A 23,353-nucleotide genomic window follows, 5' to 3' on the forward strand; every position below is an offset into this window, starting at 1 on the left:
ATATGAACAAGAATAAAATAAAATGCACTTACCATGAATTAATGCTTTTTCGAACAGCAGAAATACCAATTTCACACCGCCTTTAACATGCTGCCATGTAATAACTATCGTATTTATATGACAGCCAGACACACTATCCAGAAAAATTCAGACGATGATTCACAAATAAATAAAATCACAAATAATCACAAATCCCTACTTCTATCATACACAGCCACTAAAAATAATCTCCCAGACCTTCTTTCGACACCTCCAAATACCCACTGCCCCTTAACAGGACGGCCACGATGATATTTCCTTTTGCCGAACTTCAATTCAACAACATTCACCATTTTATCTTTTCACCATCTTCTCAGATGCAGAGCATGACGTGAACCAATGAGCTCCAGCAAAAGATTTTTCAGCGTCAACAGGGTTGCCATACAACACGCTATAGTGCCAAAAACCAGCGCAGAACACATATCGCCACATTTGGTGAAATCATGGCGTATATCAGAGTTGTACCCTTTCTTCTTTAGCTTAAAGGGAGTGCAAATGATGAAAGAGAAGCCTATGCTCAAGTGATAACAGTGAAACGAAGAAAGTAATGAGAAAGAAAATAAAGCTACTGGCATCAGCAGATTTACTTTTTTCCTCTCTCCCTTCTTCTTAAATTATATTCCATAATTTTTTAGAGCTCTTGCTGTTTTTTAAACTTTCCAGAATATCATGAGTATATCTATTTATTGTATTATAATTTTAATAGCAAATATTTATCTCTATTCTTATCATCTGTTTTAAGATATGCATTAACAATGCTGAATTTTTATTAATTAGAGGAGATGCGTATTCAACATTTGAACATATGTATTTTAGATGATGATGCAGATTCTTCTGAAGATGTGTTTATTATTGCTACCATTTTCATTTTGTATTCATTTTGGAGAACATGTAGAGTTTATTATATAATTCTGTTTGGTGTTTTGAAAGTGTATGGTGCAATAATTGTAGCAAATACAGCAAAGAAATGGATGCTGATTTATAAAGAATCTGTGCAAATTAGTACATTTGTACACATAGTATGGGCCATTTTTCTTTGGGGAATAAACTGCTATAAATCTTTTACATCTAAATATGCAATAGTGGCTAAATAATGATTACTCCAACAAGGCATTAATCTTGTGACAAGATGAGTTTACTACATTTTCTCGAAGGCTTAGCTCAATGCTGAGCTTCATGTCTGTTAGATTGGATGTGCTTCTTGAGATAATACTCTTCTCTTCTATCGCATCTATTCTTGCCTGGCATAAACCCATGTGATTTTTTTTATGGGATCATGTTTCGAGTCTCCTTTGCCACAGGATTTAGTGCAACAGTGAGAAAGGATTGTGCATGGAATTCGTGATACAGATCTTGATGTATTAGTGTAGCAAGAACTTGAATTTAGGTTTAGTATGGGCTATGTCAACAGGAATGTGCATAATTAGTACCTGTAAAGAATACCATATTTTCCCCACTTAGCTTTTTAGTACTAAATTCTGAAAGTTAAAGAAATATTTGCATAATTTTCTCCTTTGTCTGTTGCACATAGTTTTCCCATCTGAAGGCTAGTTTTTTAGTAAATTTTTTCCCTTTATTATTTTTATTTTTCTTTAGTGCATTAAATTTCTACTTGCATTTTTGTATTATCATTTTATCCATTTTATTTTTCCTTGCATTTATTATTTAAAATGTATTTTGTGCAGATTCTTCATTAAAGGACATAGAAAGAGTTCTCACACTTAAGAAACTTTCGAAATGTGTCATTTCACCTTACTCCTGTTATTTATGTTCCAGCTCATTGTAACTTTATCTGCTGTTGATGTGTTCAATCCTTTGAAATTCAGTTCTTTTGTTTGCCTCTGCTTTCTTTTTCAATGTCCTTCTTGGGAACTGTGGTCAAGATTCGTTCATGTGAGGTCCTCTGGAATTTTACAAAATAATTGTGCGGTTTAATTATCATCAGATATTGGAGTAGTAAAAAAAAGGGGCATACATGAGTAAATACAGTATACAAATATTTATATACTGACATGTGCTTTTTGCTGTATTTGTTGTAGTTAATACATTGTAACATTTGAAACTGAGAAGAAATTATGAATCACCTTTCGTTTACTTAATTGTAATTTATACCTAGTGAATTAAGTTTTAATGTGTATTAATATCTTTCTATTCAATGCAGTGCTTTCATACCGTATACGCTCACGTAATATCCATACTTTTTTTACTAAAATTACATCACCAAAATGAAGGTGCGAACTATTACACGGGTTGTTCAAATGTCTCGCTTTTTCTCTTGAGTAATTTTGGGTGTAAATTTCATTTCAAACAGCCAAGTTAAGTTCTAAGTGGAAGAAAATGGTATAAGTAATAAAAGTATCAAATTTAAAGTTGTCTAATAAGTACCTAAAATTTTCAAACTCACTTCCTCCCATCCACATATATGATATAAATTACCCCGTTTCCGTTATCAACACTCGGAGCATATTATTTCACACAGGAGAACAGTATGGAGCCACAAATTAACCAACATTGTAATTTTAATATTTACTTTTACACAAATTAAATAAACTTTGATTTTTTAATATCTTGCACAGGTTATTTTAAGAAGAAAATCTGTTCTGATGCACTGTATAAAAATCCATTTCGTTTCATCATTCGCCGCACCCAGTCTTCAATCGCCTTGCATTGCAATGTAGGAATGTGTTCTTCTTGTGCTGCAATAAGCGTTCTTATTTGGCACATTTCCCGTGTTACTGCGTGCCCTTGAGCACGCATATCATGAACATACACAACTTTTTTTTTCTAAGTTCGGAAACTTACATTTCGAACCACAAAATGCACATATTGCTTCTTTCGTTGCCGCCAGTTGATCATGCTGTTTGCTTCAATTGTGCACACACTTTTCATCCACCTTCATCATTTGCCGCACCCAGTCTTCAATCGTCTTGCATTGCAATGTAGGAATGTAGGAATTGTGCTGCAGCAAGCGTTCTTATTTGGCACATTTCCTGTGTTACTGCATACCCTTGAGCATGCATATCATGAACATACACAACTACAGTCAAAAGCTTTTAATCCAGACTCGTCGGGCTTTCAGCGATTTGAGATTATCGGTTTTTCCAGATTATAGATCATCAATTTAAATCTGATAAGATGGCATGCAGAAATTATAAAATTAAAAATATGAAACCGTAATTTATGAAATAAAGAGCAATTATGATCTAAAGGGTATCAAAATTTACAAAAAAAAAAAAAGCTTAATATTTATTTGTTTTGTTTATTAAACATTTCTTTCAACACATGCATGCATAAAGCATACATTACGCATAATCTAAATTAGAATATTGCAACCAGAAAACTATTTTATGTCTATTCGTGATATTTATAATGACGAGGAATTTGATTTGAATCATATCAAAGATGGAGTACATCGAGATGAAATACTACATTTAGTAAGGAATTATAAACTGAATAAAATAAAAACAACTGCCCTGAAGATACGGATAGTGCTGACAGATCAATTTCCAGTTCATAGTGCACTGCGACGTCCCCCCCTTCCCCGCAGAGCAGCATGAAATTGATAAACAGATTTCAGAATGGTTAGAGAAACAAAGGTATGCCTTTATCCATTTCTTGCAGCAATTCCAATTTTTGTTTGATGGACATCGTAACATGCTTTCGCTTTGTAGATCCTTTGGCAGCTCCAGAATCGGAAATTCTTTTTGACATAATCGAAAGTTCAAGCTTACTTTTATAAAATTGCTCTAACAGTCTGCAAAAAATAAGCCGGATCCAATTAGAAGATTAAAAAACAACGCAATCTGCAGCATTAACTGAAATAGATAATTAGATAATTTTAACTTAGCTTATACTGTTCATTATACATTAAACGTGCATGCGTCAATGCATTATGCGTTGAAATTTTGTAGCTTTGAGGTCCAGATTATAGATCATTTCGGATTATGGACATCCGGATTAAAGACTTTTGACTGTAATTTTTTTTCTAAGTTCGGAAACTTACATTTCGAACCACAAAACGCATGTCTTGCTTCGTTTGTTGCCGCCAGTTGATCATGCTGTTTGCTTCAATTGTGCACACACTTTTTGTCCACCTTATATACTCTTGCTGCTGCTCTTTTTACATTTTCCTGTGCAAATTCTACGACTTTCAGTTTAAAAGCTGTTGTATTTTCCCATTTCAAGCACGCTCCTTGCTAACTACCATGAATTTCAAATGATACTATGAATGAAAAGAGAAAACTTGAAATATGCAAATGCTTCAGGGAGGAAGGTGGTGAAAGTAATTTCATTACAAAACAGTATTTCCTGGAAGCCAAGTGTGGTGAAAACTTGTTTGTTCTGCCTTCATTTATTATTGTGTCCGCTGAGTGGATTGCTGACACCGATGTTATAACTGAATAACAGCTGCCCCAGAATGCAAGGAAAGTCTCTGCTTTCCATCCTAGCACCAACCAAAGACAAAACAAATGCATATTCTTTCTTTAATGATGTTTATTGACTAAAGGGGAAAAGGCAATGTTAAAAAAATATATTTTAAAGTAAGAATTTCTTTAGTTTTTGGGGTGTGGACATTGTGTGGGTCACTTTTTTTTACATGAACTTTATCTGTAAAGTTAGGGTGTGGACATTACATGAGTGTATATGGTAATATGATACAATAAATAGAAATGTTTTAAAACTTTTACGTAATTTTTTGCTCAGAAAGGTTTTTATCTAAATGCATGAGTTTAAACTTTAGTATTGTACTAGTCATTGTATGACTCCTGCATTCCATTTTGGCAGCAAGCTTCATGTAGTAAAATAACATTAATATAATGATTGCCATCTGAACTGATTCTTAAAAGGTTACTTTACTAGACCAATTTGGTTTGGTTTCTATCTTTTACATAAAGATGTAGTGCAAAAGCTGTAATTAATTTATCATGATATGTGAATGATAATTTAATTTTATTATAATTCTACAGTTTTAAGTAAAACATTAATTTTCTTTATTTTTAGCACCAAGAGGCATGAGACCCAAAGGGTTTAGTTTCAAAATGGCATTTTGCATTGGTTCACTTTCCGAACTGTTGCCACCAAATACTGTTGCCATGTATTCTATTTAAAGTAACTAAATAATGAAAAATCTGCGTGAATGTTTCTCGAAATCTGAAAAAAATCGACTGTCTGTTGGAAATTCTAAAGATAGGCTATTTTTAAATATTTGATAATATTGCTGTTGAATTTTTACATGGTTGAAGTGTGAAGAACATGATATTTAATGAATAAAAGTAATAGACAAAATGTTACAAAAACACCCTTTTGGCATAATATAAAATTTTTTCATTATATATTATAAAAAATTTAACACATTATATATAATATGAATATACTCTTTTTAGAGTTTAAAACTATGATACAAATCATGGTTAAAAAACCATGATACAAATCTGCACAATGTGCTGTAAGATTCAAAATAAAAAAATAAAAAAAGGTCTAACCTAATTTCTCCGGGTTGCATTATAAACTGGTAGAATGCAAATTGAATTATAACCACAGTTATTACTTAAATTTAGTTACTCTTTAGCCCTTTTAGGTTTCTTCAAATATTTTAATTATTTTGCAACTGTATATAAATGTTTGTACTATATGAGTGTGAAGGCATGTAAAGAAAAGGCCTGAATTTTTTTAGACTTTTAAAATAAATTTTGTTTGATATGAAAGTTGGATTAATAAAAAGTGGTTGTCTCAAAGAATTCAGAGGAACGAAACACATTTTCGATGCTCATTAATTGACTTGGCTTCAAAACACTTTTCACTTGATAAGTTCTGTTTGAAGCGTTAAACAAAAGAGATTAAAACTTTTATTTTTAGTTTTGTTATGTACACATTTCCTGTATTTTATATGATTTTACTCCTTGAATGTGAACATTATTTGATTCCAATTTTGTAATTTTCTTTAATTTGCATTTTACCAGTTTATAATATAACCCGGATAAATTAGGTTGGAACTACTTTAACATTTTTAATATGGAATTTTATTATTTTTTTTGATTTTTTGATTTAATATAAATATTATATAAAATATGATACATTATATATAATATAAAATTATAAATAATCAGATTTTTAGTTTCCCCTCCTCTCTTTAATTTGGCTTTTTTTTTTTTTTTTTTTTTTTTTTTTTCCCCCCCGTTTTTCAGACAGTCTGATGAAATGGAGAGAGCTGTTCCAAAAGTTGGGATATCTTTGACAGATAAAGATATAAATGACATGGCTACTCGGCACTTTACAGAAACTCAAGTAATTCATTCTCTTGTGTTTTATAAATAGCTTGATTGATAATTTTTCCCTGTCATTATTTCTGTTAGTGCCCTGATTTCTTAATTATCCATATAATCACTGGAACTCTGTATAATGTTTTTAATGTAGACAAAAAGTAGTTCAATCTAAAAGCCAGCACAAATAAAGATGAAAATATTGCAGACTGAAATTTTGTTAGAACTTGTGTAACAATGTCAAAGTATTTTTATGATAAACACAAAAACTGTAATCTTTTACAGTACCATGATTACTTTGATAACATTAAATGAAGACGCAAAAAAAAAAAAAAAAAAAAAAAAAAAAAAAAAAAGCCATAGAAAATAAAAGTGGAATTTACTTAATTTAATATAAATGTAACCAGAAATATATAAGTAGGTATGTTCACAGCATTTTAATTAAGAAAATGTTTATAAACTGTTCACAATGTCTTTAATGGGTAATTTCAATTTGTACTGTTTGTAATGTTTCTGGAAATTATTTGACTGATGCTGTACTCCTTATGTTAATATTAGTAAGGCATGCCTTGTCGAAAAAGAACATGTTAATTATGCAAAAAAGCAGCCTAAGTTTGGCATAGATGTTTTCAAGGGAAAAAAAATTCTACAGACTTTTTTTTTTTTTGGCTCCTGAAGTAGAGGGACCTGTATCTAGCCCTTCAAAATCAATAATTTAATTATTTTTTTATTTACAGTTATTTGAAGTGGGACTTTTAAATTTTCAAAATTCAGTTTTTTTTTTTTTTTTTTTTTTTTTTTTTTTTTTTTTTTTTCCCGTTTTTTACGACAAATTTAACGAATTCATTTACAGTATATTTGGGTAAAATACCTATAAATTGAGTTTTTAAAAATATATACTAAATTAGGGTTGCTTTTTTCGTATAATTAAAAATGGTTGATTTAAAATCAAAACCAAGCTATTTGGCAACTTAATCCCTTACTTAGAGACATTTCTTTATTACTTGGCAATTTCTATATCTATTTTATCCTTATTTTAGGAAAATTTTTAATTAAATTTCATTAAAAAATATTCTGTAACATTTTGATCATATTAAATATTGATAACAATAAGTGAATAATTTTCCTCATTTTTCTGTACAAACAAGCAGGGCTTTGGCGATTTGATAACAATATTAACCACAATCATATTAAGTGTTGTACATGCAACTTAGGATAGTAGGCTGAACGAAAAGAGGTAGGGCTTGGTGTAAATTTTTCCGTAATTCCAACAGAAACAGAGTGGAAGCTATATCATTAACTATCAGAGGCCTGAGAAAACCTGTGCAAGCCTTATTTCTCTTTCAACCAAATATTCCCATTTGCATGTGAAATGCTACAATTTCTTCTGTGATTTTCATAATAAACAACAATGCTTCGACATTGCTGGATTAGTTCCAGTGTAACTGTAGTCCTTAATACTTTCATCTTTGTGCTGATTTTTACAGTGAACTATTTTTTGTTTACTTTAAATTGCGCAAAATTGTTTTGCTTGATTATCTAATTCTTCAATGTGTAGTTTAATTATAAATAGTGAAAAAAATTGCAAAAAGTCTGTACCTGAAAGGAAGAACAAAATATTCGTATGCTGTAAATATTTTATGAATTATATTGGTATCGGATTTAAAAAAAGAATTATTTCATGATGAATAATAAATTAGAATAAATGAAAGGAAGAATTTTGTTCTGAACATATAAATTTCATTATCACAAATCAAAACTAAGAATTAATTAGATGTGTGATTAATAATCTTTATGATATGGCTAAGTTTTTTTATTATTATTTATTAATTTTTATGAACATAAATTTGTAATATAGTTAGTGTTTATTAGTACTCTAATTTATGATGGCTGTTTTGTTTGTAAATAGAGATGTTTATAATTTTTGTAATGTTGGAATTTCTCTGTTCCAGAGTACTGTTAAAACATTAATTCATGTAATGTTTTCTTTTTTGATTAATTTGAAAAAGTCCTTAATCTTTTAGAGCATTACAGATTTTTGGGAGCACAAAATAAATACATTGAAAGAAACTCAGAAGAAAGAATTTCATGAATGGGTCGTTAAAGTGCATGAAGACTATCAAAGTGGATCTGGTTCTCCTGGATATCTGTGAGTTTGTGGAATTTATTTTGCATATATTTTTATTATGTATATAAAATTTTTGATGATAGTGTTCTAGATAAAAAATTCCCAAACTTCCTGTATGAGTGACCCTTCCCCCCAAATTTCACAACTTTTTATTAGCCCATTCTATTACATAATTATGATTGGACAAAACAAAAACTAATATGATATTTAGATTGTGTATTTTACAATGTTAATTATTTTTAGAGTACATTTATCTAATATACATATATATCTGTGTATATCATTGTGATACATATGTCTATGTATATCAAGATGATAGACTTTGGGCAAGATTTTAACAATATTTGGTTTAATATTATTTAGTTTCAACCATAAATCATCCATAATCTAACTTATTTCACTGTTTTGTTAAGATGAAAGTAATATGGCTAAAACCAGCTTCAACCATATTCAAGCTTGGAAATGCAAGCAAAAATGGAAATACCACTTCAGAAATTTTGGGATATTTTTGTACAACTTTTATGTTTATTCATAAGTAACTTGCGTTCACATTTTTAAAAAGTTTCTGAACTTCAGTATCAAATAATAATTTAATGAATTCTTCCGAATTGCATTCACTGTTTTCAGTTTTTCTGTTGAAAAAAATGTTATAGCTCAATTTGGAATGTGCAAGTTTTGTAATTGCTTAATGCATAGATTAAAATAAATTGTCAATTTTTTAAGTTTATATTTCCAAATCTTCATCTTTTATTTTCATTAACACTTGACTCTGAATCAACCCCTGTCAATATCATATTGATCATGCCAAAACAACAAATCCACATTTTTTTCAGTTAAATAAATATAGTTTGTCATTAATGTTTTGCTCAAAAAGAAAGAGATGAAGTATATGCTCTGAAATGTTGTCAATAGAATAAATTATATAAAAGCCCTAACTCAACTTTCTCTAAATTTAAACAAACAAACAAACAAAAAAATCCCTCAAAAGTAAGACTAGATCTACATCTTTATTTTATTTCTTTAATTAAAATTTTTATAGCTCAAGAATATTTTATGTTGAAGTATTTCTTGGAAAATAATGTTAAGTAATTAAGCATCAAAACTATTTTTTAAAAGTGTTTATATCATATATTTTTCAGACAAAGAGTTCGAGCACTTTCTGAAGCAGTTCCTATAACTAATGACAGTGACTGGACTCCCCAGCCACAAAGAATGGAGGAAAGCTTTACCATACATTTAGGTTAGAACTTATTTTCGATCTCATACTATAGAATGCATACACATTTTGAAGTCTTTCATTAATTAATGACAGATGATTAATACCAATTTTAATTCATATATGTGAATGAAATTTATTGCATTAGAAGATGCAATTATTCTTCTAAATGCAATCTCTTTATCCATATCAGATATGTGAACATTTGCTAAGTATAAGAGTACTGGAGCATCCTGAATGTTGCAGTGTTGCAGATTCAAAGAGATCACCTTAAATGATTTGGGCAAATGAACAAGGAAGCTTAAAACTGTATTGAGAAAAATAGAAGCTCTTAGAAGCAACAAGTATAAATAATTCAAGGAGAAAAAAAGATAAGGCAAAATTCTTAACACATGAGGAATAATTGAAGAATCAATCAGCAAAATCACTCTCAAAGTAATAATCATTGAGCAGAAATCTTGGTAGTATAAAATGGATCACAAGTATCAATCAAACTATCTCACAGCTCTTTCCAGTTTCTTTTTATAGGGTTGCTCAAAGGGGAGGTTAAGCTCTTCTGAAAACTTTCAGAATATCTTCGAGTTAAATTGACGAGAAATTGCCAACTTTGAAACAAATGTTGCAGCAAAACCCAGTAGAGAAATTTCTGTCTAAATTGTTTACTTTGCACAACCTACCCTTGTGATGCAAATGTCACATATGACTCAGAATTAAAAAATCTACAGCATAATGCATGAAATATATGCTTATAAACAATCTAACAGGTCACAAGTTCAAAATTAAATCAAATATATTTTAAATAAATATATAAAATTTGCTAATTAAATAAATAAAAACAAATTCATAATAATACAAAATTACATAGAAACCAAATTATTGAAAAAAATGAAAGGCTTCAGACTTTAATTGTCACCTAAAAGGGCTTTTTAATGTTTAATGTGGTTTATCAGCAGAGATTTTCAATAGAGATAGCCCAGGTGGAAGAGTGAAACATTTTATAGTACACTAGACGAATACATTAAGAATGACATTTATATCTTCTGTATATTTTAAACATATACTATGTAATTCTATAAAAATATCTAATGTTTTTGACTATTAAGTTAAGTGCATTTTTATTTCAATCATTCCAATTCAAAAATAAAAGAAGAACAGTATTTTAAATAGTTTAGTTTATTAATTCATAACAGACAGATTCAATTTGAAATATAAATATCTTACATTTCGCCAAACGGCAGTGGATTCAAACGAAAAGTGAAACAGTGCATTGACAGTGGACAAAGTGAATGTACGAAAAATCGGGTTTTGAGAATAGCCCTTGCAACTTTCATTATTTAATACTTACAGGAATTGTCCAGATACTCAGTATTTTGAACTAAGAAATAGTCTTCTCTCTTCAAGCAAATAATTATGTGTTATTTGTTGAAAAAGTGATAATGAAATCTGCTCAGCTTTTTCTAATTCCCTAAATAAATGTTAAATATTGCCAATTATTAATGCATAAGAATTTCCAATTATTTAATAAAAACAAAAACATGTTATTTTCAAAGTAATTATATTTTCATATTCAAATATGAATATTATGGAAAGAGAGGTATTTAAAATTGACAATCTAATGCATTTTGTATGGTTTTTATAGTGTAATGTGAAATATCCATACACAGAATCACTTAGAGTTCATCCCCTGTGAGAACAGGCATTGTAAACAGTACCAGATATATGTTTTCTCATATAATTGTCATATGATAAGTTGTAATTCCACTGAATGAAGAAAAATTGTGTTAATTTGTATTTTATTTAAATTAATACATTCTTGTTATTCATTTGTTGGCTATTAGAGAGAGAAGGAAAATTGTGTTAATTTGTATTTTATTTAAATTGATACATTCCTGCTATTCATTTGTTGGCTATTAGATAGGACTTGACTAGAATTCATATTTATTTTATGATACTACAACAGACTCTATTATATGTCTAAAATTTCTAACTTTAAAGTAGTCGAAATGTTCCCTTATCAAAGTGGAGTGGTTTCAGTCATTCCTGACCAATGCTTAAAAGTCAAGAGTCTGTCTACTGCACTCAAAGTATTTATTGTTCACATAACCTGGCAAGTGCCACCACTGCACAAAATATGAAATCTTTGTCTTTCAAATCATAAATTTTGAATAAGAGATTTCAAAGTAATAAATGTATACTTTTTAATAATATAAATCTTTATTTTTTAATAATATATCTGATTGCTATAATTAAAGTAAATTTAAATTAGAATATGTTATGTATCTAATTCATAATTATGAATATTTTCAGCATTATTATTATTAATAAAAGATGCTTCTAATACCACATATTACATATTTTGAAATGGAATTGGAGGGTGGGGGACAGAGAAAAATAGCCCTGTGTTTTTGAATCATATCAAGATGATTTGAAAAATGCTTTTTGGGAAAACTGCTTTTTAAGTTAAATAACTAAGATGAAAGAAAAGCAGATTCCTCCCCCTTCTTTTAGCTTTCTTAGCTTTGGAGTGATGAATGTGATGTATATGTTACTATTCATATGTGCAAGTGGCTAGATCTAGCTACTTCTTTTAGAAGTGAAGCAATTAATTTTGCCTTTTCTGCATTCATTTCTTGTTAATTTTATATGAAGAAAATGTAATATTTTTCTGTTGTAAAATTTTGATGGAACAGTCTCTCCCTTTTTTGTTAATAGCAGTGAAAGGATGGATTTTATTTACAAATAAAAGTAACTACAAGAATAAGAACTTTATTCTGGCTTTAATATTTTTTAACCATTATTTATCTAACCAACTCATTTTATCTAAAACTTAAAATCACTTAATGTTTGATGTAATTTAACCCCCTGGCCACCTTTATCCACTTAAGATTTTTTGTCACTTGGTACATATTAGATTACAATTTAAAATATTTTCCTTTCTTATTTTGTATAATGATGTAAATATCATCTTAATGAACGGAAATTTATGAAAAGAGAGACTAAAATAAGTAATTAAAAAAAATTAATTAACAGAATTTGTTTAAATACAGATCTTCTGGAGCAGATCCAAATTGCTGTACCACTTAGAGGATTAGTATACTTTGAGATAAATTTATGGGTATTCTTCTGTTATTGATACCAGATTCAGAAATATATGTGCATGTATGTCTGTTTATATGTATGTACATTACTTTATTTTGAATGTATATGTGTTTATATGTATGTACATTACTTTATTTTGAATGTATATGTGTTTATACTCACACACGCATCTGGTCCCGATATCAGAAGAGTACCAATTTGTTTTCATTGTGGCTAATTTTTAATTATAGGTGCTTTGTTTACCTGAGTGTTAATACTTCTCATAGTATTTGATGTTTATCTCTACAAAAGTTTTTCTGTTTTGTATTATATTAAATTTTTAATTATGGCAATATCATACCCACATATGTAGTAGTCATTACCCATTTCTTTCTATTAAATATATTTTCATAAATAATGAGTGCAAATCACTGATGTTTGTTCATGACAGAGTGTTTAAAACTCATATGAAGAATTGCTTTAAAATTATTCTTGGATGCCATAGTGGATTAACCATGGTGACCCCTTTTGACTAAAAATTTTTGTCATCATGTCTAATTCTAATCTTTTTGCGAACTGTAGCACAAATGAGTTTTCTGCAGAAGAGAATAGCACAAATGTATATGCTGAAAGAAACATATTTCACCAGTTTAATAGTATATTTTTTATATAGTGATATCATAAAAAATACATTATTAGATATTTGAAATATGCTTCTGATTTTCTGATTTCTGACATTTGAACTCTATTTAATGAATTATTTATTATTCAATCTTCTAGATTAAAATTGCTCCAGAGTGGCTTTAGACTGACATAGATTGAATAAAACTTCATTGATTCAAATAGCAACTGATATAGGTTCTTCTTCTTGAGGAGCAAGGGGAAAACTACAAAGATTGGAGAAGCAGCAACAAATTTATAGGGAAACTGACAGGCAGAACAAAGAGGAAATTATTATAACATCATCTGTAAAGAAAACAGTAATGAAATAGAAAAAAAGCTTAGTGTTTTAGAATTTTGAAAGCTTTATTTCTAATATCTTAGCTTTTTTATATTTCATTGCTGTTTTCCTCAATAGATGGAATCGTTTGTTTGTTTTTCTTTTTGCTGCACTAATATTTTCCATATAAATTTTTTGCTTCTTTTCACATAATTGTAATTTTCTCTCCCCACCCCCTTCTTGGAAAAAAAAAAATAATAAGAGAGACCTTTAGCAGATAAGTCTCGAAACAGAGTTTTATTCAAAATCTATACAAAGAGGGTGTTTTTTTTTTTTTTAACTAATTTTACATTCTAGTATCTATCTTCCAAATAAAATTTTTTTGTTTGAAAGATAGCAAGATATAGCAATAGCATTTGTTGCTTTTATTATTATATTTGGATATTAATAGTCTGTAAATAATCAAGAAATGCTTGCCATGCACAATACAATTTTTCAAGTTAGGATATTTTCATAATCTTTTTCTAATTGCTTTTTGAAAAATAAATTTTGATGTAAAGTATAATTGAAGTAATTTTTCACATCACTCTTTTTCATTAATATTTTCAAAATCCATTTTGCAGGATCTCAGCTTAAACTGATGCATAATCTCAGACTGCTGTCTGCTGATGTGCTCGATCTCTGTCGACATAAATTAAACAAAGTCGGGTAAGTATGCATGTTTATATGGGTCATAAAATGTTTTAGTGATCACTATATTCCATTATCCATTGACTAACTGACAGATGTACAGTTTGGGAGAAAGAGTAAAATAAAGACATTACCATTTATTAAAACTCTTTTGATATAATTTGAACTCTTTTGAAATAGATCGAACAAAATAGTCAGCTACTTCAAAGCAAAAATTTAAAGGAAGAGCACAATTTACTGTCTTAAGTAAGATTCCTTGAAATACAAATTCAAGAATTTCAATGAAAAGCAAATTAATGAATAATTTTTAAAAAATTAAACAGCAAGAGGGAGAGTTAGTGATTATAATGAAAAAACGATCAAATACCAGTTGTAGGTATTTGTTACTAATATTACATTTTTTATCTTCATATTTCTGAAATAAAATATTCAATGCTTGAAAATTCATTTCTATTCAATTAAAGTAAGTAATACAAGGTTTAAAAAGCTTTCAAAAATTGTGGAAATTCTAAAATTTTTACAGTTGAGCATTACTTTATAAATTTAACTTGCAGAAAAGCTGTTGAAGTATTTAAAGAGAACCTTATAGATCTCAGTGTTTGTGAACCTAACAAGATGATGATTTTCTACTTAATAATCTAATTTCAAGAAATTGGAGGCATTCACCATAAAAAGAAAAGTGGCCACTCAGCTCTTCTGACTTTGGACGAAATGTATGAAATCGGGAAAAAAATGTCATAATCAACAACAACAACAACAACAAAAAAAAAAAAAAAAAGTGGGAGAAAGATGGCATTGCAATAAAATTTATGTATTGCGAAGTAATATCTGTTTGGGAAATCTTATCCCTATCTTGCATCAAGCAGTTTTTGAAACTAACAGCAGTAAACTGCAAATGACATTTAAAGTGATATATTTCTTTTAACGTTATAGGGCTGTCATTGATTGAAACAATTCATTATTAATATCCATTTCAGAATCACCACAATTTTTGGTTTTTCACACAATTGATGAGTGCAACAATTTTAGTGAATAATTAATTGATTAATTTGATAGAGTCATTTTTAATGTCACAGACAAAATTTTAAAATTCTGCTGTTTCAATTTTTAAAAAATCATCAAAATTAACATATAATCATTAATTATTTCATAGCATTCACTTTGTTACTGTGCTGAACATCAGGCGCATTTTAAAAAATCTCACGTGGCAAGTACATGACCTTCTGCAGATTCCATGTTTTAAATAGCAACAGTAAAGAAGTTGATCGTTTCGAACACTGTTGCAATAAACAGAAAGATTAGTCATATGAAATTTTGGATTATGTTTTATTAGGTGTAATTGGTCATGAGTAAAAACTAGTTTTTCTAGATTTATACCAAGGTAATCAAATGTTTGACCCTTTAAGTTTTTTTTTATTAAAATGCTGTATTGAAGTTAGGGCAGTTAAATAGCATATAACTGAACTGTTTTTTAATTTAAAAATATTAAGTGTAAAGAGTAAATTTGAAAAACTAATACCATAATTTAATTTTTTGTGTTTTTTCTATAGTGGTGGGAACAAATCTAAATTCATTTTGATCTGCACTTGTATCCCTGAAATCAGTAAATAATGCTTGTTCAGTTGCAACAATATTTTACATTGATTGTTGCAAAACTCCTATGGGCTTCAAGTAAAGTATGACTTTCAGTTGTTCCTTAAAACTGCTATGCTAAAGGACCACTTTCAGGTGTTCTATTTTACTCAAAATCTAATCAAATTTTTATATGAATGCAGAAAGCTTAAATAGGAAAAAGAAAAATTTGGAAGTTTGATATAATCATCAAAAAATATATACACAGACAAACATAATTGTCAAAATGTATTGTGTGGATCCTAATTCATCTTATTCACTGAAAGCTCACTATCAGATTTTTGGGTTTCCTCATCTATGTATATAGGTTGGCAAGAGGTAAAAACTTAAATTTTCGTTTAAATTCTTAAAATTATTTCTGTTTCTAGTGGAATTGTTGTTCCTCAACCCCAAAGACTTCAGACTGCCATATCATTATATTCCAACAATTTAAGTGGTCTTGTATTACTAGTTGATAACAGGATAAACTCTTATAGTGGAATAAAAAGAGGTATGTAGATATTTTCTCTTTAATGCATGAAATTAATTTCATCTTTCTCTGTACTATCAAATAGTAAGTATACATGAAATTTTAAGATAAAAAGTTGATGAAAATTCCAAAATAAAATTGAATTTTTTCAGTATCCAAAGTCAGCCATTAAAACTTTACCATCTTTTGAGGTGCTTGTTTAACATTGTATTCTTGACAGTAAAATAAGACACAAATTTATCTTATGTGTATATATTTACAAAGAGTATTATATACTAGATGTTGGTATTTAATTTTGAAAATTGTGAATTTCATAGTTTTATGAAGGAAATATTATAAATATCTATTGTGTTGATTTTAATTTAATTTCATTAAGCAAATGGACTGGATGGGATTATTTAGATTATGGGAAAAGTAAAGGCTATCTGCCTAGGAGGGATGGCTTAGTGGAGGACTTAGTAAGAGAGACTAGCTTTTATTTACGTTACACATTGAGAAAACCCTGAAAATTCTCATACAGCCAGCCTGTTTGCTGTGATTTGAAGACAAGTTGAACTACCAGTACTCTGTGATTTTGTCACTCAGCCGCAGGTGGGCCCATCCATTAGATTGATGTATAGCTAACTAAGCATCATACAAAATGACTGAGTTTTTGCTGCTTCAGATTTCTGATAACTTTTATAAAAACTTATCCTCCAGCCAATGGATTGAGATAAACCCACTTGTTGGGCTATCCCTCGAGTACTTGTACTTGGATTGTCTTCTGCCAAACGTAGGACTACCTCCTGATCGCCAGGTGTTCTCGTCGTTTGCTGTTGATTCATTGTAACTCTCATTAAACAACCAATCTCATGTAGCCTTTTGTTAACCCTTGCGAAGGTCATATGCTGTGGAGCCCACCTGTTCAGGTAAAGTTCCTGGTAACTGCCGAGAGGCGTGCCCGTTACAATCCGCAGCTCTATACATGATCAGCATGTCAACCAGTTCATTTTTTGAATATGCATTCCTCCTACTACCTCAGGAAATGGATCGTAAATGACGACTTCCAGCAGGATTGTTGTTCACCCAACCTTTCAATCAGCACCATCTACTGCAAGATTGCAGGGAGGAATCTTCCAGAATGTAAGGAATTCCATGCAGCGCTGCTGTCAGGCCTTCGAACACCTGTTGTAGTATACCTTTTCAATAAAATGTTTTCTGTCCCATTAATGTGTTGCTCTTTCTGTTCTTTTTCTCTGCTATGTGATTCCGAGTCATCTGTGTACACCCTGCAAGTTTGTCAGTCTGGTAGTGAATCACTCTGTATGTATCACAGTTTTCAATATATGTGCAATATCCTTGAAAAAATATTTAATAGCTGCTCATAAATACAGTTCTTTTCCTAATAATTGAAGTTTTCTGTTTAAAAAATAGTTCCAGTTCCAATCACAGCATTAATACCATATTCATTCAAAAATAATACCCTTTCTTTTTTGGGGGGGGCTAAAATTTTAGCTTCCCCCCATATTGTTCTAAAATTTTGAGTGTTGTATAATCAGGTATTTTTATAAATGAAATTGCAGAATGAAACGAAGGAGTTTAATTATCATATTATATAGAATACTAAATAAAATAAAACCACACAGGTAATTGCTGTGTATGTTCAAACACAAAATAAACTGCACAAGTAATTGCTGTGTATATATAAAATGCAAAACTACCAGTAATTATAATAGCTATGTTCAGTTGAGCGATTTCAGTTTATGCCTGGATTCACTAATTACTGGTCGTTGGTATGCCTGAAAAAAAAAATGAATAAAAAATATATCATAAATTTTTGTGTATTTAACTTAGATTATGTTATTCGTGTTAACATCTGTTTTCATGTATGCATGGATTTGACAATTGTGAACTGTTGCAATGTCATGTTTATTTTCATGAACTGGGCAAGTAGAACTTGTGTGATTATCAAATGCAAAACTTGAATCATTCTTCAGCTGGAATTGAAATCAGTGGCTTTCATCAAATCTTCACTTGTATTTCTTAATATTTATTTTAAAATTTACAGGAGTTCTTATATTTGAGGTCTAATTTTCAAGCAAATATGATAATCTTTTTGCAGCTACATATGGACATAAGAATAGCCATGCATAATTTAATTTTATTTGTGTAACAGAAACTTAAGTATTGACTCAGCTCTTGATTAACTGGGCACACATAGCTTCTGAATTAATTTTACCCTGTCAATATTATTTCTTACTTAACCATAATATGAGTTGTCCTTTTTTCATATATATTTTTTTAATTATTATTATTTTTTTAATGCTCTTTGATTAACTGTGATTTTGTGTTGATTGTACGTATCATCCCAGGTATTATCTTAATGATAGGGAGTTGACTGTATGCATTTATGTAGATTAAAGATTTTATGTCTTATTATGAATGTTATATGGTAAAAGTACTCAGTATCTCGGGTTAAATTTAGTTATTTTTTACAAAGCATATTTAATCTTATTAGACTTAACCATTTTTCATAAAACTTTTAATATTTATTTAAAATTTATAAATATAAATTCAAATTTTTGTTTATGCATTCTTTTAAATCTGGCACTGTGTGTAAAACTTATTAAAAATTTTAATTATTTTAAATGTATTTTTGCCCATTCGAACAGATAACAGCACATTCTGAAAGTGCATTCTGATCTGTAATATTTTCTGAACAGCAATTTAAAAAGGATTTCAAGAAAAGAATTTATACATGTGTGAGAGATTAAAATTTAATTAAATTTTTAATGTTTATTTATAGGTATTTTGGTATGAATCATTCCTTATTATTTTGTGATTTCATCATTATATAATTATTTATTACATTCAAATTACTATTAGACATTTTTAAAATTAAGTATGTATTTTCATGTGCATCTGTTCAGAATTTGCTGCTGTTTGTCAGATGTCAACAGAATTCCATTTTGAAGATATTGACAAAGCATTAGAAATTATTCGAGAAGAAGGGAAAAAAGTTGCTGAATGGCGTGCTGCAAATTCTTCCCAGGGTGACAGTAGTAGCCAGAGCAGCAGTGGAAGATCTGGTGGATCACCATCAGATTATGCTCAAAATGTAAATATAAACAAATTTTAATAAAAAAAAAACCTCATAATTTATATCTTTCTGTTTTCTGTGCACTTTTAACTATTTTTTTTAAAATTATTTATTTATTTATTTTAGAGAACAAGTTCTGTTACTCTCAAAACTGGAGATTTTTACATAACACGACATTCTAATCTTTCTGAAGTGCATGTTGTATTTCATCTTGTCGTTGATGATACCTTAAGATTGGCAGATGTGAATTCGAGGCATCCAACTATTTTAGGACTTAGAAATATCCTGCGAGTTGCTCACGAACATGATATATGCACTGTGACAATACCTTTACTTCTTGTGCATGAAATGTCAGAAGTAAGTATTTTGTAAAGTGTCATGTGCATATTCCATAATAATAAATGGATATTCATTATAACATTCATGTAATTCTGTAATTTAAAATAATTTCACTATTACATGAGATATTTAGAGATTTCAGTTTCATAATGAGATTAAATAAAAACAAAAATGTAATAGAACACGTAGAAGATATTTTGTTCAATTAGAAACGAAAATTTAAAAAGTATAGCTATTTAGTAATAAATTAATATATATGTAGCTTTTTACTGAACTCTTAATTGTAAATTGCAGAAACCTTATGATATTTTGCAAATAACAGGGTGCACTGAACTATTAAATTCACTGCTAGAAGCACTATAATTTTAATTAGTACAATTATTTAAAATTAGGCAAGAAAGAAACCTTAGTTTCATAAATTTTAAATAAAACTATCAGTTTTGAAGGCAATCAGACACAAATTCCTTTTCTTCAGTTTTAATCATTTTTGTTGTCTCTGCTCCTGAAGAAGAGAATTAATAGTATAATTTTCTCAGTACAGCAATACTACTGAAATATGTGCATCTCTCATGATAATTTATAAATGGATCATTCTTCATGTTTCTGTTACAATTTATTTTTTACTATCAACTGGCATTTTTCAGAAATATTTCATTGTTCGTTTGTCTCCTCGAACTATTTTATTGCAGTCCCCCCCCTTCTTCACAGTAAGGAAAATGAAGCTGTGTCTGATCACCCTCAAAACCAATAGAGTTTTATTTAAAATCTAAACCAAACAGAAGTTGCTTTTATGACTAATTTTAAATTTTACACTTTCCAGTTTTTTAAAAGTAATTTTATTTTAATTTTTAATTAGATACATTTTCTAATTTTGAACAATAATTTCATTTAATCATAGTCAGATATTAATAAACTAAAAATAAAAGAAGGTAGCATTTAGAAATAGGCTTTCTGTAATCTGTACGAAGCAATATTTTGTGTACTATTCATTGAGAGCCAGTCTGTCTGATATACATTATCTGTAATTTGATGTTCTGTTCCCATTCTTTTTAATAGAGTAAGTCATATTCAGACAGTGGCATAGCTAGGATTCCAGCGCCCGGGAACAACTGAAGAATTTGCGCCCCTTTCTGTGTACCAAAAGAAGAAAACATTTCATAGCATCAATTTGGCGCCCCCTGGATGCTGCGCTCGGGGACAAGTGTCCCCCCTTGCCCCACCCTAGCTACGCCACTGTATTCAGACCCTTTACTTCAGTTAAACATTTCAAAGTGCAGCATTTTGCTAATGCACATGACTGCTATGATTGTCCACAAACACATATTTAAAGTATCAGATTATGTTTTTTTTTTACTTATTATTTTATTAGTGATACCTTTACATGTGATATTTTATTAATACCTTTACATAACTTCATCTTAGATTCAAGTATGAGATTCACCTTAGATTAAAAAAATTTATCATATGTCATTATTAGTTTCAGAATAGAATATTTCCATAACTGTCAGTAATAATCATCTTGTATTCAAAGATTTTGTTCTTTCATTTGAAATATTAAAATGAATATTTCAAATGAAAGATCTCTCTTTATTTTCACATTAATTGTAAATTTTGCATTTCTGTAACAATAAAATCATATAAGCTGAAATATTTCTTTCTTCCGTTATAATTAAAATAATAGGGCACTTGTCGGTTTTACTGGTTTAACGCTAAATGATACAGCAAACCCAGAACCAAATAATAAGAACCATATGGTTGTTTTTGTCATTGATAATTTTTTGGGAGGGATTCAAAATGATTATAATTTTTATATGCTATCAAATGAAAAGAAAACTACTGAATTTTTCCAATAAAGGGACATTTTGCCATTTATTCAAATTAGCAAAAACAGGCTTAAAAGTAGCTATATACTGTTGTAGAAGCTATATCAATGTAAAAAGTTGGCAGCTGGTAAATCCAACAAGAACCAGATAGGTTTATATATATATTTCCATTAAAATTCTATCATTTCAAAGTGCTGTTTCCCCCCCCCCCCCCAGAAGTGAGTGTAGCATCTAAATTTGATGAAAATTTTCTCTAGTGATTGCTTGCCACTAAAACCAACAAGGACCAAAAGTAGATACAAGTAAAAGATTTGCTAAGTGTATATTTTCTACTTCTTTTATATTCATCTAGACCAGGGATTCCTTGCATTTTTCTCTGTAATATACAGTATACAACATAATTCTACAAATTGTACATAAATAACTTTAAGATAACAATTAGACTACATTTTGAACCAAAGTTGTAGAAAAATAAAGTTTACTAGTTTATATTTTAATTTTACAAATATAAACAAATTTTTAAAAAAATAATTATATTCTAATAGTGTAAAAATTTGATCTCAGTTTGTATGATGGCTGATCATACAGAAGTACTTGATCTATTGATGCAATTTTTTAATAATATTTGGCATAGAATTGCTTAAATTAAATCACTTCATTCAAAAATATTCTACCTGTTTCTTGTTTTACTTAATAAATTATTGACTTGATTAAAGCCCTCTTTTACTGAGCAAGAAGAGGGAAAAGTCAGTAATGTTGATCTAATAACTTTTATTTGGGGATATTTCTGTTGGATAACTTTTAAATTCCAAAACATTGCATATTTTTGTGTTTTGAGCAAGACTCGTGCTTGAACATTTTTTTCAATACAAACTTCTTGTATCATTATATCAAGATCAAGTATATTGCAGTTCAGCATTCTAATGAATCAGGATGGTATATTCAAATTTTCAGTGTTTCTCAAAAATCTTTTAAATTTTGCAAATGGCTTATATATAACATAACGTTATATCTTCCGAGCAAGTTTTGTAGTCTTTTTTTGGGGGGGAGGGATTCTGTTTTACTTTTTTATATTGCAATTTGTTTCCATAAAAAGTTCATTCAGTTAAAAAAAAAACATTAAAAAAAATATTTTAAAATTTTTTTGCATTTTCCCAGGTATATTTATTTTGTGATTTCTTCCTTATTAAATGGCACAGCTTTATCAACAAACAATTCAGTTTTACAATATCAATAAATTTTTTTGTAATGAATAGGATCTTCATTATGCCCATTAAATGCTAATTTTTGTAGCTGTTTATTAACTTAGTGATTTTATCTTGTATAGGAAATGACAATGCAGTGGTGCCTAAAGAGAGCAGAACTAATTTTCAAATGTGTGAAAGGATTTATGATTGAAATGGCCTCATTAGTTGGAGATGAGACGAGAACAGTTCAGTTTTTAGTGCCAAAGGTAATGTTACAGCAAGTTTTACATTATTATAATACACATTTGTCTCTCTATGTATCAGGGGTGTTTGTGGGACCCCAAAAAATCTCCTGAAACTTTTACGGACTTACTACCGACATTTTGGAGTTTCAAGAAGGGGGGGAGAGAAATGAAAAATTACAATTATGAAGTATTGAATGACCTAATTATAAAAGTTCAATGAATTACTTT

At 29.2% G+C, this 23,353-nt stretch overlaps 1 protein-coding gene across 2 annotated transcripts in view; it reads left to right on the forward strand.

Annotated features, from left to right (window-relative positions):
* LOC118183572 (FERRY endosomal RAB5 effector complex subunit 3) overlaps positions 1-23,353 on the forward strand; it is a 58,816-nt gene that overhangs the window by 28,546 nt on the left and 6,917 nt on the right. For both annotated transcript variants that reach the window (XM_085824985.1, XM_085824986.1), the window contains exons 5-12: positions 6,225-6,324; positions 8,324-8,448; positions 9,567-9,667; positions 14,285-14,369; positions 16,352-16,473; positions 19,362-19,549; positions 19,658-19,888; positions 23,021-23,146. In XM_085824985.1, coding sequence (XP_085681111.1) covers positions 6,225-6,324; positions 8,324-8,448; positions 9,567-9,667; positions 14,285-14,369; positions 16,352-16,473; positions 19,362-19,549; positions 19,658-19,888; positions 23,021-23,146 — 1,078 coding nt within the window. The remainder of the gene's footprint in view (positions 1-6,224; positions 6,325-8,323; positions 8,449-9,566; positions 9,668-14,284; positions 14,370-16,351; positions 16,474-19,361; positions 19,550-19,657; positions 19,889-23,020; positions 23,147-23,353) is intronic.

This window comes from Stegodyphus dumicola, chromosome 10 (assembly GCF_044657685.1).
Source record: "Stegodyphus dumicola isolate Sdum_Otavi_A_Nest chromosome 10, ASM4465768v1".
NCBI classification, from domain to species: Eukaryota; Metazoa; Arthropoda; class Arachnida; order Araneae; family Eresidae; genus Stegodyphus; species Stegodyphus dumicola.